Source organism: Dunckerocampus dactyliophorus, chromosome 2, assembly GCF_027744805.1.
Source record: "Dunckerocampus dactyliophorus isolate RoL2022-P2 chromosome 2, RoL_Ddac_1.1, whole genome shotgun sequence".
Classification (NCBI taxonomy): Eukaryota; Metazoa; Chordata; class Actinopteri; order Syngnathiformes; family Syngnathidae; genus Dunckerocampus; species Dunckerocampus dactyliophorus.
Genome location: NC_072820.1, coordinates 43,686,549 through 43,704,851, shown reverse-complemented (window position 1 = coordinate 43,704,851; position 18,303 = coordinate 43,686,549). Strand labels below are relative to the sequence as shown.

General features: G+C 40.6%; 1 protein-coding gene across 5 annotated transcripts in view; it reads right to left on the bottom strand.

The window, feature by feature from the left end:
- The window catches only part of LOC129169973 (myosin-16-like), a 66,277-nt gene that overhangs the window by 40,066 nt on the left and 7,908 nt on the right, over window positions 1-18,303 (bottom strand). For 2 of the 5 annotated variants that reach the window (XM_054757016.1, XM_054757026.1), the window contains exons 2-5: window positions 17,766-17,945; window positions 9,683-9,910; window positions 5,857-5,943; window positions 5,281-5,423 (exon numbers count right to left, since the gene is read on the bottom strand). In XM_054757016.1, the coding sequence (XP_054612991.1) occupies window positions 5,281-5,423; window positions 5,857-5,943; window positions 9,683-9,910; window positions 17,766-17,945 (638 nt within the window). Of the gene's footprint in view, window positions 1-5,280; window positions 5,424-5,856; window positions 5,944-9,682; window positions 9,911-11,357; window positions 11,489-13,471; window positions 13,752-17,765; window positions 17,946-18,303 lie in introns of those variants that run through there. The other 3 variants (XM_054757036.1, XM_054757054.1, XM_054757045.1) reach the window with 3 other exon arrangements.

Below are 18,303 nucleotides of genomic sequence, written 5' to 3'. Positions count from 1 at the left end.
GTTTAACACATTACTAGTAAATAAATAGATTTAATAAGTAATTGTTTAATCAAATCAAAATCCGTAACTTAATATAAAAAATCTAGTAAGATACATTAAAATGAAGAAAACATCTTGTTTATTATATTAATGAATTACATTTATTAAAACTATCATATATATTAAAAATAAAAATAATTGTATAACACTTGCATTTGCATCTTTGCCTGTAAGTACAGACTTTGGGGACATCCTATCGCTTGCAGTAGTGCAGAAGTGAATTCTACTGACAGCTGTTTGTAATTCAGGCACATTGCAGCTTCACTGTAGCAAAATAAATTTGCCACATTCCACCAAATCAACCTAATGAACATCTCCGTAGATGACGGCTCACCAATGAGTATTATGGAGTCAATACATTACCACCATGTGTGTCCCGAAATGCGTTTAAGCCTGTTTGCATTATTTCTAAAGAACAGAAGTTGACATAAAGACTGTAGCAATATTGCCATGACCTACATCAGGCTAAAATAGAACAAGAGTTGCGCTGCATTAATCTCGCGACGTCTTCAACTGACAGTCATATGTTCTGACTTGTGCCTTGTTGGAAGTGATGTAGAAATGTTGTTACACTGATAAATGTGGTGAGCGACATGCCTTAAAGGGATCTTTTAATTACCTTTCGTAAAACAAGACAAGCCTTCATTAAAAAAATGTCTTCACGTTAACTCAAATTCCAGATGTTATACGACTTATTTGGCTTGTAATATCTTTCTTTGCTTTCATTCATTTATTATTTGCCAGTCACGGTAGTCACCCAGCACACATCTAACACTAATTACAGAGATAATTAATGCCAGTTTTATCAGGGTGATTCATTTAGTTAAACTTTATATGTTAGTTGAAGTGTTCAATAGTGCTTACATACTGCAATACTTACAGGTGTTTCTAATATTGTGCCAAAACACACGTCATAGTAAACAGTAAAATGAGCATATTTTAAACTCTAGTGTCATTGTGCAGATGTACCTACAATGTGGTTGCCAACGAGTGTATTTCTTCTGACATACAATAACTGCACTACATGTTCCATGACCATCGTGTAATGCCAATACAATGGAACAAATCTGAAATGATTGACAGTTTTTATATTAACTTAAGCTATGGGCTGTTTGAAAAACAGAGTTACTCAGCAGTGTGACTCATTGACTTTATTAATGATCACAGTGACAGAGGATCTTTTACCAAAATGACCTGCAGGTTTAAACATCATAACGCAGATTAAACTGTTCATTGGTGTGCACCGTGTGTGTCAGAGAAGCGTGTGTGTGTATTATTACAATTGTTACAGTGGTTGACTCTGTTTGCTCTTATTAGTGAGTGCATGTCAGGGGCAGTACACATGAAAAGGTAAGACGTCTTCCAGCCTGCCACAGTCCAAGCATTTCATTATGGAAAAATGATGAGATGTTTACATGGTTCACTGGTTTGGAAACATTTCCAAAACGGATATGATCGCAGCGGTCCTCAGTTCAATGGAAAATTCATAGATGTGACACGCATGATCTGAAGATTACCTTTGCATTGAGGGTTTAAGACAAGTATTTACTGGTCAAATGGCAATGTAAAGCCAGTACTATTGTAATTTCTGCACTATAGAGCGCGCTTGTATGCAAGCCGCACCCAATACATTGAAAGAGGAAAAAAAGATTTGTACATATACAGTGGTGTGAAAAAGTGTTTGCCCCCTTCCCGATTTTTTTTTTTTTGCATGTTTGTCACACGAAATGTTTCAGATCATCAAACAAATTTAAGTATTATTCAATGACAATACAACTGAACACAACATGCAGTTTTTAAATGAAACTTTTTATTATTAAGGGAAAAGAAATCCAAACCAACATGGCCCTGTGTGAAAAAGTATTTTCCCCCCTGTTAAAAAAATAAGGTAACTGTGATTAATTTAAATCTATCAGTCTGGAAAAAGTTAGAAAGCCATTTCTAAAGCTTTGGGACTCCAACGAACTACAGTGAGAGCCATTATCCACAAATGGTGAAAACATGGACCAGTGGTGAACCGTCCCAGGAGTGGCGGCCAACCAAACTTAGCAGCGACGACTCATCCAAGAGGTCACAAAAGACTCCACAACAAAAACCAAAGAACTGCAGGCCTCACTTGCCTCAGCTAAGGTCAGTGTTCCTGACTCCACCATAAGAAAGACACTGGGCAAAAACGACCTGCATGGTAGAGTTCCAAGACAAACACCACTGCTGAACAAAAAGAACATTAAGGCTCAATTTTGCCAGAAATCAACATCTTGATGATCCCCACGACCTTTGGGAGAATAAGTTGAACTTTTCAGAAGCAGTGTGCGCCATTACATCTGGCGTAAAAGTACTGCATTTTAGAAAAAGAACCTCATACCAACAGTAAAATATTGTGGAGGTTGTGAGATGGTCTGGGGTTGTTTTGCTGCTTCAGGACCTGGAAGACTTGCTGTGATTAATGGAACCATGAATTCTGCTGTCTACCAAAAAATCCTGAAGGAGAATGTCCGGCCATCTGTTCGTGACCACTTTGGAGTGGCCTAGTCAAAGTCCTGACCTGAATGCTATTGAGATGCTGTGGCATGACCTTAAAAAAGTGGTTCATGCTTGAAAACCCTCCAATGTTGCTGAATTACAACCATTCTGCAAAGATGAGTGGGCCAAAATTTATCCACAGTGCTGCAAGTCTCACAGCTTGATTGCAGTTGTTGCTGCTAAGGGTGGCCCAACCAGTTATTAGATTGAGGGGGCAATCACTTTTACACACAAGGCCATGTAAGTTTGGATTTTTTTGTCACTTAATAATAAAAAAAACATTTAAAAACTGCATTTCATGTTCAGTTGTGTTGTCATTGACTAATATTTAAATTTGTTTGATGATCTGAAACATTTAAGTGTGACAAACATAAAAACAAACACAAAAAAGAGGGCAAACACTTTTTGACACCACTGTATAGGCCACACCTGTCTATAAGCCGCATGTATCCACGTCGTAACATGGAATATTTACTACACAGAGAGATGTTACACAAAAGATTTTTACATTTTTGATTAAATTAACAGAACAGTATCTGAGGTAGTCAAAAAACTCCTTGGTGGCAAAGCCCCGAGGGTGGATGAGTTTCACCCTGAATTCCTCAAGGCTCTCTAACTTAACGTGTCCATTTGTTCAAAAGTCCAGCACATCGAAGGTGTGGCAGGTGAAGAGGAGAGATGGGAGGTGGTCTTCCTCTTGCCAGCATCTCTGCCTCCGCCTCTTATGGAGGGCTGGGTCCTTGCTACTGCCAATCCGGGGAGCCAGGGGCCTCCATCACAAGCGAAAAAAAACAAAAGCATACCCGCACCACATTTGGGCAATCAGCCACAACTACACAAAACAAAAATACAAAAACGTACAACCCAGGGTCGTAACAGTTGTGGGACTGTCTTGGTTGACACATCTCTTCACCATTGTGTGGAAGTTTGGAACATTAACTCTGGATTGGCGAAACGGGGTGGTGGCCCCCTTTTCAGTACCAACTATAGGGGGAATCACACTCTTCAGCCTCCCTGGGAAAGTCTATTTCAGGGTGCTGGAGAGAAGGGTACGACCGTGAGTCGAACCTCGGCTACATGTGGTGCAATGGGGTTTTCGTCCTAGTCGGCGGAACACTGGACTAGCTCAACACGGGTACTGGAGGGTGCATGGGACTTTGCCCCAACCAGTCTACATGAGCTTTGAGGACCTGGAAAAGACATTAGACCATGCCCCTTGCGGTGTCCTGTGGGGAGTTCTCCTGCTCCAGGAGTACGGGATTGGTGGCATGCTACTACATGCCATTCGGTCCTTGTACAACCGGAGCAGGAGCCTGGTTTGCATTGCCAGCAGTACATCAAGCTTGTTTCCGGTGAACGCTGGCCTCCGCCAACGCTGTCCTTTGTCACCGATTCTGTTCATAATTTTCATGAACAGAATTTCTAGGCACAGCCAAGGCATCGAGGGAGTCTAGTTTGGGGGCCTTAGGATCTCGTCTCTGCTATTTGCAGACGATGTGGTCCTGATGGCCTCATCAGGCTGTGACATTCAGCGTTTACTGGGACGGTTTCCAGCTGAGTGTGAAGCATCTGGGATGAGACTCAACACCTCCAAATCCGAGGCCATGGTTCTCAGGCGGAAAAAAGTGGATTGCCCCCTCCGGGTTGGAGGCAAGGTCTTACTCTAGGTGGAAAAGTTCAAGTATCTTGGGGTCACGAGTGAGGGAAGGATGGAGTGCCAGGTCGAAAGGCAGACCAGCGCAGCGTCTGCAGTAATACGGTTTTTGTACCGGACCATCGTGGTGAAGAGAGAGCTGAGACGGAAGGCAAAGCTCTCAATTTATCGGGCGGTCTATGTTCTCACCCTCACCCATTGTCACAAGCTTTGGGTGGTGACCAAAAAAACTAGGTCGTGGATACAAGCGGCTGAAAAATGTTTCACTCTCACTTTAAGAGATAGGGTGAGGAGCTCGGTAGGTGCTCAGAGTAGAGTCGCTGCTCCTTCACCTCGAGAGGATCCAGTTGAGGTTTTATGTTATAGGTTTGTTATATATTGTAATTATGTTTATACAGTAGTAGAGTGTTTATCTTTTCTGCATAGATATTTGGTATATTGTGCTTTTTGTATCTTTCTGCTGCTGTAACAATTAAATTTCCCTGTTGTGGGATAAATAAACTACAATATAATCTAAGTAAAAAGAAAAAAAAAGAGACAACCAAGAACTATCTCAATGATAGCGTGTGAGTCTGTTTTATTTTCTATTATGTCTATATTTGCTAACAAGAGTGTAAAAGTGCCTATGGCCATGTTATTTCATGTCTAGAGGGCTGTAATATTGTTAAAATCGTATTTAAAAGGTCTCAAACAGGTTTTTGATTCTATAACAATGAACATTCCCCTGTTTGTGGAAATTCACTTATCAGCATGTACATAAAATGATATGTTATTGGAGGTTTTTTAACAGAGTGCTTTATTGGCGGAATCGGTGAATCCCCAGTATGTGCATTATTAGCTACCTCGTGCAGTTTTTCAATGTTTATCAGTTTAGATTTGGTGCAAATCTAGGATAATTTGGTTGGTTGGTTGGTTGGTTGGTTGGTAGAGGTGTGTTCTTTAATACTGTTAGAGGTTCACAATTCGTGTAAAAATGTGCATCCCAATTTATCTGGATATTAAAAGGTTCACCTCTTTAAAAACATGTCTGAACACCAACAACATGCATAGAGTTTAAGACTGACCTTTTGATGATCTCTTCCAGACCACTCCTCTTCTCCACATCTTCCAAATTCTCCTGAGCACATATGCCATCATCTTCCATCTTCCTCTTGTTCTTCTCCAGCTCTTCGCGCTGATGGCGCTCCTGTTCCAGCTCATACTCCAGCTAAAAGCACACCATGCAACACAGAAATGTATTTGCATGGGCCGCCATGGTGGCGTACCACTATAGGAATTATATAATTTATGTGATTTATTTAGAAAGAATGTTTTGGTGTTCTTCCGAATACATTGCCATTACATTTAGATGACAATACAAATGTCGACATTTACGAAGTCCAAACCTGTCACCATTTCAATATTTATAATGTGCAAAAGATAATAGCTGAATAAAAGTCATGATGGCTTCATTCAGAACCGGACTTCATTCTGGAATATGAGTAATAAATTATGAACAATCACAGTCAAGTCACTCCGATGAAGTGTAAGGGCAATTGGGGGAATAACATATTTGCTCTATCTATTATTAAGTTTTACATTTGATCTTAAACATAATGCATGCTGTGAAATTTAGTGCATTCATTAAACAAAGCACTTACATCTTCTATTTGCATCTGTAGCTGGGTTTTCTCTTCAGTTAACAGGTTCACCTTCTCCTCTTCACTGTGTAGGTCCTCCATAGCTTGCTGCGTGGGGGCAAAACAACAACGTGTCAATGCTTCTCTGTCACAGTACATCATCCAAAAGATGTACTAGAATGCAAGAGAGTCTGCCTTACAAGGATTCAAATAAATAAGTAAAGCAAATTACCCTGAACTTTTGAAGTGCGGTCAAAACACAAACCACATGTTTTACTCTGTGCCTGCAGACTTTCGGGAGTTGGGACAGTGGGCAGAGTAACGAGCAGGAGCTGGCTCTATTTTGTAATCAGTCTGGCACTATTTAGCGACACCTCAACTCCTCGTGCGTGTCGTGATCAACTTACCTTGTGTCTCGCTCTTTTGATCTCGTTGTCAGTTACAGGTACATCGTTGTTGTTGTTCTTAACTTTGCTTTGCTTTAATTTTCTCCTGCTCGTGATCTCATCCCATCAGCACTTTTTGTTTGTACTTTGGATTTTTGTATTTTTCAGTATTTTTGACACAGCACACTTTTTGTTTACGTCTTTGCCATTAAAGACTGTTTGCCATTAAACTCTGATCTTTGCTTCAGCTTCTGGAGTTCACCTATGTTTGAACGTTACAGTTAATAGTCAATTGTTGGTGACTTGACCAAGTCTTTGTGACTTGTGTCTTTTATTTTCCTTGTCGTGGACATGATGTCATCTTCAATAATTGTCCAGTTCCTTGATGTCTCCGACAACAAGTCGGTCTACATTGGCTTCCTCCAGTTCTCCATTTAACTTGTAGATTTTGCAATTGGCGCTCCGAATGCCTGAATGTTCTGCTACTTCTTTAAGTTACGGTACTAGCTTTCTTGGTGATGTTGGCGTTGTGTTTTGCCAGGTGCGTATTTACATAGCTCATTTCTTCCTTTTGTCTCTGCCTATTGCTTCTTGCTTCTCTGCCTCATTGTCTGGATTTTTTTCACGTTCTGATGATTACAGAGAGAGAAATAAATTGTTTAAATTGATGGGAAAAGCCAATAAGTACCCTTTTGTAGCGCTTGTCTTTGTCCTGCTGCAGAATTTTCTTCAAGTAATCATGTTTCTACAATATTTCAGCTGAACACAAAACAAATATTTAACTTTTTATATCACATGTTCCCTGATACGGAAACCGGATTCCATGGAATGTTTTATTGCCTTGCTCAATGAATTCTTAATCTTTTAAGTCAATAATATCAGAACAGACATAAAACATAGGAGGTTGCATTAACCAGAGAAGTGATGTTCCATGTCCAATAATCAGATTTGGCCACCGAAGACCAGGTTGCCCAGGCGGCTGCCCTCGATCACTGCCGAATACAAAATACACCAGACCCTTATGTTTGTGGGCCTCGTGGGTGAAGGCCCAACCACCAGGCACTTGACTGCGAGCCCCTACCCAATGCCTGGCTCCAAGGTGAGGCCCCGGTGTTCCACGTCCTGGCAAAGTGCAGTCTCTTTTTGAGAAGTTTTGCATAGAATCTTCTGAATCAGTCTTCATCTGCCCTGTTACCTAGGACCTGTTTGCCTTTAGAGACCCTACTAGGACAACATACTGTAGCTCCTAGGATACCGCCACTCAAACCCCTCCACCACAATAAGGTGGTGATTTGACCAAAAGAACAACATTGCGGATACAAGCAGCCAAAACCACTCAAAAAAAGCAGGGGATGTGAACCTACACCAAACACACAACTTTTCTCAGTAGGGTGGCTTGACTCACCCTAAGTCTTAGGGTGAGTCAAGCCACTCTCTCTCTAAGGGCCTAAGCGATAGGGTGGGTAGCTCAAAGTAGAGCCGCTGCTCCTTCACGTATAGAGGAGCCAGTCGAGTTAGCGCCATCATCTCGTCCAGATGCCTCCTGGAGCCGCTGGGGGGGAATGCCCTCCAGCTGGCCTGGGAATGCCTCAATGTCCCCCCGGAGGAACTGGAAGAGGTTGCTGGAGACCTGGAAGTCTGGACTTCCTTACTGAGACGGCTGCCCCTGCAATCAGGACCCGCATAACAGAAGAAAATGGATGGATGGATGGATTGGTTGCATTAACCTAATAATATGAACTCCTAATACATTTTGACAAATCACTACAAATCTTAAACATGACTACTATTTTCCCCTCAGTGTCAGCTGTGTCAGCTCAGTCAGCTGTCCAATAAGCCTGGTCTTGTTGCACTCACTGTGCTGAATCTTTCTTTACCACTTAGAACAACAATTAGCCAAAAAAACATCATAGTAGCGAGAGGATATCTCTCCAAACATAACCTCTCAAACTCACAGGCCTCTTCAACTTAACTGTGGAAAATGTGTGAATATGTACCAGCTTAATATGGCACAACCTTGTAAATGTTTCCATGCAGTAACGTTGGCACCCTGCATTCATTGGGCATTTCTGAACAAAAATGATTTGATCCCTGTCAATTTTGTAAATTTACCCCTCACAAATGTACAGTCCATAAATTTCCAGTGAACACAAGACAGATGCAGAGAAGGCTTGGGAGACTGTGACGTGGTCAAATGAAACCAAAATTGAGCTCTTTGACATCAACTTGGCTCATTGTGTTTGGAAGCAGCGGGATACTGAATATGACTCCAGGAAAACCATCCATACTGTCAAATATGAAAGTGGAAACATTGTGATTTGGAGCTGTATCTCTGCTAAGGCTACAGTAAGACGTTGATGGGGCTGTTTATGGTACAATCTTGGATGAGAACCTCCTGACCTCTGCAATTACACTGAAGATGGATCGTCGACGGTTCCTAAAGCTAGGCAATGACCCAAAACATGGCCAAAGCGACAAAGGAGAGGGTCAAGAAGAAACACATTAAGATCCTGTAATGGTCTAGCCAATCTCTGGACCTTAATCCCATACAAAATGTGTGGAGGGAACTGAAACTTTGAGTTGCCAAGCAACAGACTCAAATCAGTGGGGATTGGAAGAGTATTTTTTGAAAAGCGGTGCACCAAAACCAGATGTGCTACCCTGGTGACTAACTACAAGAAACGTCCAACCCTTGTGCTTGCCACCAAAGATTTCTCCACCAAGTAATAAGCCCTGTTTTGCTTCAAGATCAAATAATTTCACTCATCAAAATGCAAATGACATCCTTTTATTTAATTATTTTTTTCTGGACTTTTTGTTCATATTCTGCCTCTGGCCAGAACGACACAGAAAAAGGTCAAAGGGAACACTGACTTGACATCCTCAATTGTGTTTGACAGCCCAGTGAGTGTCTAAGAAAATAGCATTGTGTATTAAAAACGGGACAAAGTCATCAAATGATGTTAGGAAACTAGTACTGTACATGGATCATTCAATGGTGATTTATTTACTGACTAATCTGGATAATGTCTTTTGTTTAACATGTCACAATTAGTAACATTGACACATACCAGACAAGTCTTTCAGATATAGATATATAATAATGGTCAGATTTGAATCGACACGATCGGAGAAGTATTCATTAATAATGCCTCTTATTATTGTGGTTGTTGGCACTTGTTACCCTACATAATGAACCTAATCAAGGGGCAAAATATCACACAGCACAGTATAATGCGGTGATGTTCTTCACCACTGCAAACTACGAACACAATCAAACATATCGTTATTTAGGGTCCATATCAGACAGTGTGCCGATGTAACTAATGTGGTGTCTGAGTGTATCTTTTAAAACCTATCCTCTGTCAAATCTTATTCACTTTGAACAACATTTGGATGTGATGTGTGCTGTGAGTGTAGCACTTATTCTATCAACATCTATCCTTTGGGGGATTCTCTACCTGTTTATCCCGTTCGGATGCGATAAGGGCACCCTCCAGTTGGTCCAGGTCTTGCCTGAGGCTGTTACACTCTGCCTCCAGCTTGTCTCTGTGGATGGCCAGCTGAGTTGAACGGGTCTCCCCCTCCTCCAGACGGTCTGACAAGCCTGATAGTTGTCGCTGCAGCTCACGCTGGGCCTTTTCCAGCTGGACACAGCGTTGTTCCGACACCTGGGAAGTCTCCTGCTCCTGGAAGTCAGTGCACACAGTTAGATGTTAAGAAGCAAACAATTGACAGTACCATAGTAGCTGTGCTATAGTATAGTATAGTACTATACTGAACTATTTAACTTTTTATATGCCTTTAAGCCTTAAGCAATAAGTCTCACATACACTTGACCATCTGTGGCACCTTAAGTCCAGATTGTTTAATGTGAGTGCTCTGTGCTGGACTCAATCATGGTACACTTCTCTTGCCCCACCACAGTTGGAACTCAGTACACTTGCTCATACACAAACGTGTAGGGATTGTACAAAAATTGTAATCATATATTTGTATCGATCCATGACTTTGACCTCAGAGCTGGAATGGTTCAAAGGTTCAACAACTCGAAAGTATCTGTAAACTTAAGGGAAGTTTCCAAAAGTCAATCAAGAACCTAAAATCTGAAAGAAAGTGACACCTTTTTTCATTTGTCATGCATTTTCTTTGGCTTTTTGGTGTACATCTATCACAGGGGTATTAGTGACGATAAAGAGGAAAATGACAACTGACAACGGTAGAATTAAAATAAGAATATTGTTGCCTACAACCTACCAACATTGAAGAAATTCTGATTACTCCATTCCCCCACTTTGATATTTTCATATATTTTAAAATGTTGTTAAAAGGCTACAAAGATATATACTGTATATACTTAAAGACAAATATTTGTGTTATTATTAGTTGTTAGTGTCAACAGTTCAGATTTGTCTCACTTATTTTTTTTATTTCTACAATGTGCCGCGGGCCACGGAAATATGAACCTCTGCTTGTAAAGCACTTTGGCAGCGTTGAACACGTGATGTGAAGTTAACTCTGTGAGCAATGAAAACTCTCATCATCTGTTTAACTTGTCACGAGCAAACAATGTTAGCGATTAGTAGGTGCACGTCACTTTTACGCAAGGAGATTTGCAGGGGGAGGAGCAAGCCAGTCCAGCGTACGTCGGTGCCTGAACACAGGGGCATAAACCTGAAACCGGCGAAATGCAACAAAACATGCAGAGCAGCAAAGTGTACAAGCGTATTCAAGGGTCAAAATGAGTATGAAAAATGCGTACATGTTGGCAGGTCTGCTACTGTCATACCTGTAAAATGGCAATGACGGTGAACTGTGGTAAAATGTTACATAAACTTTACCTATGCACTATTTAAAGTTTTACGAGTTCGACCACTGGAGCATATTTTGTTTCTATTATTTCTTATGAGGATCCTCAATTCAAAATCTGAACAAATGAAAGGTCAAACAGCCTCCTGGAACTAACGGTCTTGGTTGTAATTCAAAATGGGTTATTTTTAGGCAGATTATTATTAATGATAAATGTGGCATGCCAACTTATAAAAAGATGCAGCAGACCATGGTCAGATCCTATGATTCTATGAAAACGGAACAGAGGAGCCATCATTGCTAAAAAAAAAAAAAAAAAAGTCTTACCGCAAAATATGCAACAAACGGTGAGCCTTCCTCCCTGCAGCAAGAAGGAATCCTTCTCTTTGTTAGCCCAATCTCTCCCTAATATAGCTCAGCTACAAAGATCAACAGAGTGACGTGACGAGCTGACCGGATAGACAAGTTTAGCCTTGTGCTAGAGCTCACGGCCAGCAGCAACCATCCATAACAGGAGTGAAAATGTCTCATTGTCAAGTCTGCTCTGGTCAGCATTACTTTCTTCTGAACCAGTCATCATGGGCAAGGTATTTGGAACGGGTGAAGGGTACCCAAATATCATGGCATTTGCAAAGTGATTGAGGGACTTATTTTCCACATGCAGTTTTTTCCCATAAAAGTACTTGTTTCTGTGCTCTGATGGTTTTCCTACATGGAAGCTCACCAACTTCTATTCTTAGAAAATAATACAAGGGGGTGCCTACAAAACCCATTAGTAGTAGGTTTGGGTAGCTATTTTAAGCCATATTTCTTAGCTGTTAACTTGGATTAAAGTGTTTTCAAATTGTGCCTTGCTATAGCTGCGTACCCCAAATAAATTCAAAACTTTCATATGGCATTTTGTTTTGTTTTCTTATGGACCATGCCAGGTTTGTTAAGTCCAAAAGAGTATTGTTTATCTGTATGTTATAGAAGATTGCAATAAAACTACAATTGGACCAAAGGTAGCAACAGTTGCTTGCATATAACTAAAGGTTAAGTTACTGTTATAGCATATAGTCCACAGGTCACCAACCCGTCCATCGTGATCGATCTGTCGATCTTTGGGACTTAGTCCATAATTACACATTTATATTTATTCAGGCACTGTTCAGCGCTGACCTCATTTTTTTTCACGCCAGGCACCTTGTACGGTAGTTAAGGGTTTTCCTTTGAGGTGTTGGGGGTGGGAGGCGGATTGGTCTTGTCTAGTCACAGCCAAGACCAGGGATCTTGACGATTGCGAAGGTTCGTGGAACATGTAGAATAAAGGTGAACACCGCCTGAGGTTTATGGAATTTAATCAAAATTTTTCTGAGAAACGATACTGCTTACAGCAAGCTGCAAAGACCTTGGCATTCAAACCACCACCAGAGTAATACAATCCAGTTATTGCATCGTATGAAATGAGTGTTTTGCATATTTAAGATCAACAACTTCTTTTTCCACTTGTGTAACAGTGTGCCAACAATAAAAATGGTATGAGGTAGATTACACCGTTGTAATTGTAATTTGCCGATCATTGATCATTTTTTCAAGACGAAAACACAACGCATTTACCCTAAGCTGGTGATAATTTATAAATACATGGTAATACAGGTAAAATGTACAGCATACATGTACAACGGTTAAAAAAAAGGCCATATTTTTTTCCTGTTTATGTCTTTATGCTTCACTGGTAATGTTTTTTCAAATCTCAAATCTCAAGCGCTCAGATTTCACACTTTGTCCGGCATGCCTTGAATGCACCACAGTTGCTGTGAGATGCAAAAGTGAAACTTATATACAGTGGAACCTTGGTTAGCAGCAGCAATGGCACGCTGCGAGAGGCCTTGCTTATGCGGCTCGACAGTCCGACCGCGTTCAAAAAGAGAAAGCTTCTTAGCTTTAGCCATCAGGAGGTCATGACAGTGTGAATGACAGAAAATGAACATTTTGAGCAGATTTTTGCTTTTATAGCCTGTGGTCTTAAACGTTTGATCAGCTGATAAACAGCCTATTTCAGTTTAATTGTTGTTTTCAATAAATTACTTTTTCAAAATGCTTTTTGTCTCACTCCCCCTTCTTGTTTTTGCATATTGTAGCTCTACTTAAAACCTCATTGAGATCCAAATGTGCAAAATGCAAATTCTAGCAATTTTTCAACTGGTCTTAAGATTTTGATCAGGAGTGTATACTGTAGCTTTCATGATGCTGACAGTTTAACCTTGGAACATATCCTAGTCTACTGTACTCATTATTTCAAAATCCAAAATCTGTACAAATAAGTTTCCCCAGCATCCTGGAACTGGATTGTGTTAGACCTTATATCTCAATAATAGCAAATGCATTTAACTAAAAATTGTCCAAAAAGCCTTCTCAAATGAACTGTAATAATTTTTTGCAGATTTAGCTCCACTTACTATTCTGTTCTTCATTGTGGTGCTAAAGTCATCCCAGTCCCGTTCATCCAGCTCTGGTCCCATTGCAGAGTCAGCTTGACTCCTATTGGTCTCTTCGGCATCAACAAAAAGGAAGTGGCAATGCTGAGTACACCTTACAGACATCCTCTCGTAGATAACCTCCCCTTGTTGATGCAATGCCTTGCTCTGTAGTGGGGTAGCCCCATGCGAAAGGTCTGATTACTTCTGTCTCTCTCTTCTACAAGGTGCACAGCTGTTCTTGTTGTTCCAGGTGGATCCTGGCTGAGGAACGCTAATAATTCACTCCCTGATGTTGATCAAGTTTGTATTCTCCCAGCAGATGGTACTCTCTCGCTGATCTCTGCAACTTTGTCACGCCAAAGCCGTCAGCTTTTGGGAGCTTTTGTCAGCCCTCAGTTTGTCACAAGTCACCAAACGATAGATTAAGACTATGATAGATTAAGAGCTAGACCACCTCTGTTGTTAAACTTCAAAGCTGAAGACAAAAGGCAAAATCCATATTCACTAACCCTTATAACCACACAAGGACCAAAACAAGAATGCAAGGTGAAAAATGTCCATCCTCCTCTCAGTCTAGATGACAACAGACCCACATGGCCTCCCACTACGCTGCAGCATTCCTCTTGGCAACAACAATGAGGGCCAGTGTGCTTTTGCAAAGGCGGATCAGGCGAAACATTGACTTCTATTTCTTTTCTTTTGCCTTTCTTCCTGGTTCTTTGAGTGAGTTGCTATCGGAGAAGTAGTCACAATTTTAAAAGTTTTCAAATCAGTTGATAAAAACTTTAAGACCCGGTCCCTGTCTCCATTCGTGTGTATGTGATGAAGACGCTCGCGGAAATCCCACTCTTGTTCACGTCTTCATCATATACACACGAATGGAGAGGCAACAGTGCACAGGGACACGGCGGGAGACAAATATAACGCCGAGCGACCTGTAAAGTCTGATTTTTTTTTTTTGAGAAGGCATTTTCATGATGCAAATGTATGACTCTTTTGAACGCATGTTGTTTTGAGAAGCCAAACTCTTTACTTAAATGACCCAGCAACTAAGCAGAACCACTTTCCTCGTCATGGAAATCCGACCAGAAATGGGACCAAATGGGGGGGTAAGTCACTGTTGAAATAGTCCACTGCTGATGGGGGTGTCATCCAACTTCATGTCAAAAAATCAGCACTATCCCTTTAGTGCTTGTTTGCAATAAACTGCATACTCAAAACTTTTTGTCTCACTCTCATTTCTTCTTTTTGCATTTTGAAGCTCTACTTAGTACCTCCTTAAGAACCAGCGATGTAAAATGTAAATTCTTGCAATATTTAATATAACTGGTGTTAAAATTTTGATCAGGATGAAATGTAGTAAATTTGGTGCATTTTCCATGCATTTAGGTACACCTTCAGTGTATTACTACAACATGGTTTTCAAATATTGTTACAGCAGTACATTAACTAACCACAAAACACTAAAAAGTCCAGCCTCTGTCAAAGACAACTGAAATGCAACTAATATCCAACCAAACTACAACATCACACAAGTTCTGAAGTAGCCTAACCTCTGCAAAATGAAGAGGGTTACTTTAAAAAAAAAACAACAACATTTAATGAATGTTCTGTGGAGAGCTTTGCCTCTGATTTGTGCCACTAAAATGTAACCACAGACCAGATCTTAGGCGTCATACTTAACATTCAGTCATACGTAAGTAAGATGTTGTCAAGGTCTTCAGACAATGAGCTCACTCAATTTGGCTCACCAAGCAGCCCTGATGTCCAGCATAAACTGACTCATATCGAACAATTTACTCTTTGTGCTGACTTCATGGATTCTATGATAAAACTGCAATGTTCGCTGCTATTTCTTTGTTTCTTTGGTCTGAGGGTCTTTTTGCACTTGATGCAAAAGGACAAGGTTGCTTTGACTGTAAGCATGACAAGACATGACAATTCAAAGTGCCTCCATAAAGAAGAAAGCATTTTATTGACGGCTGCCTCCACCCCAAAGGCAAGGTGAGTCACAGCACTGCCGGTACGGGGAGGTACAGATTCACCTGCTGGCACCCTTTTATTTGAGATGTCTTATCACTGGTGGAAAAACATTACACACATTCTATGGCCTTGCAAGTGGCAACAAATTATGACATGCTGCTAACTGTATCCTGAGAAGCATTCGCACATGTAAAATTTGACGCCACATACAACATTTGACGCTATTCCGCTACTTCTTATTCTGCCTCATTTTTTGTATGATAACTCCCTCCACATTTTTCAACCGATTCAAACCAATCCAACGTCAAAGTATTCAGCTCATTCAGGAAAAGTTAACTATCTGGATAGAAAATTCACTGAAAATGAATGGGAGATTTAATTGGCGCCCTTACGCCCCTAAATTTCCCATTACATTCAGGGTCACATGGCTCAGGAGGTAGAGTAGTTGTTTCTACTGATAAACGAGTGCACCACTATCTGTATCTGTATCTGTATCTGCTCACCCATTTAAATTATCTATACTCGGAGTGGGCGGAGCATAAACAGGAAGTGGGTGGCCGTGGTTTAACCGTAAATGGTTGGGCCTTAAATCGGTACATTATTTTAAGTCTGAAATTGACATGGATTGATCAGAAGTTGATATATTTATTGTTTATTATTCAGCTATATGTGTACTGTGTATGTGTGTTAGTGATCTGTTAGTGTTACACGAGCCATTTTCAACTGTGTCTTGTCAAATGCAACGCGTACTCCGTCTGTCTAGGGAGGGGCGGCCGCTCTGTGTGACTGGCCAGTCACAGAGCGTGAAGAGTGAATACAGACGTAGTTACCCAATGAGGATTTTCCTTCATCATGATTATGATCATGATTATCGAGCTGTACTCGTTTCATGCTCGTACTCGCCAAAACTGCATTATCCGCAACCGATACTCGTCTAAAACGACTATCTGGCTCACCCCAAGTAACCCAGTCGTGGCTGGTTAGAGCCTCAATCTCGCTGTAATCATTCAACTTATCTGTACATTTCAACATTCAGTTTGCATTTTTACTTTACAACATTTCAAATTCCACCGTTTTTAGTCATTCAGTGGCTAACTAGCCCACATTTCTCAACCAATTCAAACCATTCCAACATCAAAATGTTCAGCTCGTTCAGGACATGTTGACACTTTTTTCCCCATTAAAAATGGATGGACAATTTTTACCAGTTGCACGTTGCATGTGTCGCCCCCTCCTGGTGGAAAAATATTAGCACAACATTTCTCACATTATTCCTCCCATTCAAAGGATGAAAATATTCCAACATTCATTCCTAATATTTCTATACACTGTACATTCTACTTTTCAACATTAACCCTACATTTCAACAGCATTTCAGTAGCTCTTCAGCATTCAAATGCAATTTTGACAGAAATTTCTGCATCGATTTCAAATATGGTGGTGCTTAACAGAAACTTACTTTAAAGAATACATAGAGATGATGGTGTCGTAGCTGACATTCGTGGCAAATCTAAATACAGTGGAACCACCAGTTAGCATGTTTTTCAGTTAAAGTCGAAAATTAACGGCAATATTTTGCCTCGGTTTACGTACATTTTGCGGTTAGCGTGCAACACGGTGCGCATCTTGTCGTGTTGTGAATACACTGCATGCGTCCGACTGTGTTCTTAATGTAGTTTTATCACCAAACATCCTTAGCTCATAGCAAAGAAGCTAGCTGGCTAAGTTACAAAATGGAAACCATAACCGAAAGCCTATGATGTCATTATCAGTTGACGCTCAAAAATGTTAACTCCAAACATGGTTTTATAGTTTTCAGATTTTCCCACTGTTGAAGCCTTTTTCAAAAAATATCGCTTCAGGGCACCAAGACCAAAACATTTTTTTGTTCAAGCGTCCAGCACAAAAAATGTGTCACTCAAACATTGTTGTTTTTTTTTTTGTTTTGTTTTGTTTTTTACACAGAACAAATCCATCAGGCTCTAGCAGACTTGTGGCTGTGTGCAGTACATGCTGTCTTAATAAAATGACCAGAAAATGGTCAACACAGCAATAAAAACCCAAAGAGAGCGAACCAGAAGCTTAAACACACAGATTACCACAGAAAAGCTTGATCCCGCTCCCTTGTTGCCAGGGTATCATTATCCACTCAAAGTGTGTTGGTATAATGACCATGCTCAAATTCCCTTATTAAGCACAATCTCATCCCCAGTGAGTGTCAAGTTAGCAAAAGAAAAGAGCAACTTTTCAGGAGGGAGAAGCTAAAGTAGGAGAAGCAGAGCTGACTCACAGCTCGGTATTTGGAGACCACTTCACTCTTTTCCTTCTCAAGCTGAGTGTTGTGCTCTTCTAGCTCGCGGACCATCAAGATTAGTCTGTCACTCTGCTCCCTAGCGATCCTCAGCTCCTCGCTCTCCTTCATGCCTTCCTCTGGTGTGTGAATGTGCGGCTGTAATGACAAGGACCCCACCTGCAAGCAGATGCAGAACACAACCACACCATAACTCAGACCTCATAGGTTTGAGAGTCACAGGTCACTTGTGGTTTAGGGATGGGTACCTTTTTACATTTGAACTGATACGGTACCTATACCTGGGAATCGATACCCGTATTCCACGGTACCAATTTTCAGTACTTTTGTGCCCATTTACTGTATGTGGTAATAAATGTTTTTTTTTTCAATGTAAGATATTTACCTGGTGATATAAAAACTTGAACAAATACATTAAAACGTTCAACTGTTTGTATTGTAACATTGCAGTTATTTCACAAAATTCTTCAATATCAAAACTGTTAAATACAACTACATGTTTGTTCTTAATAAGGCA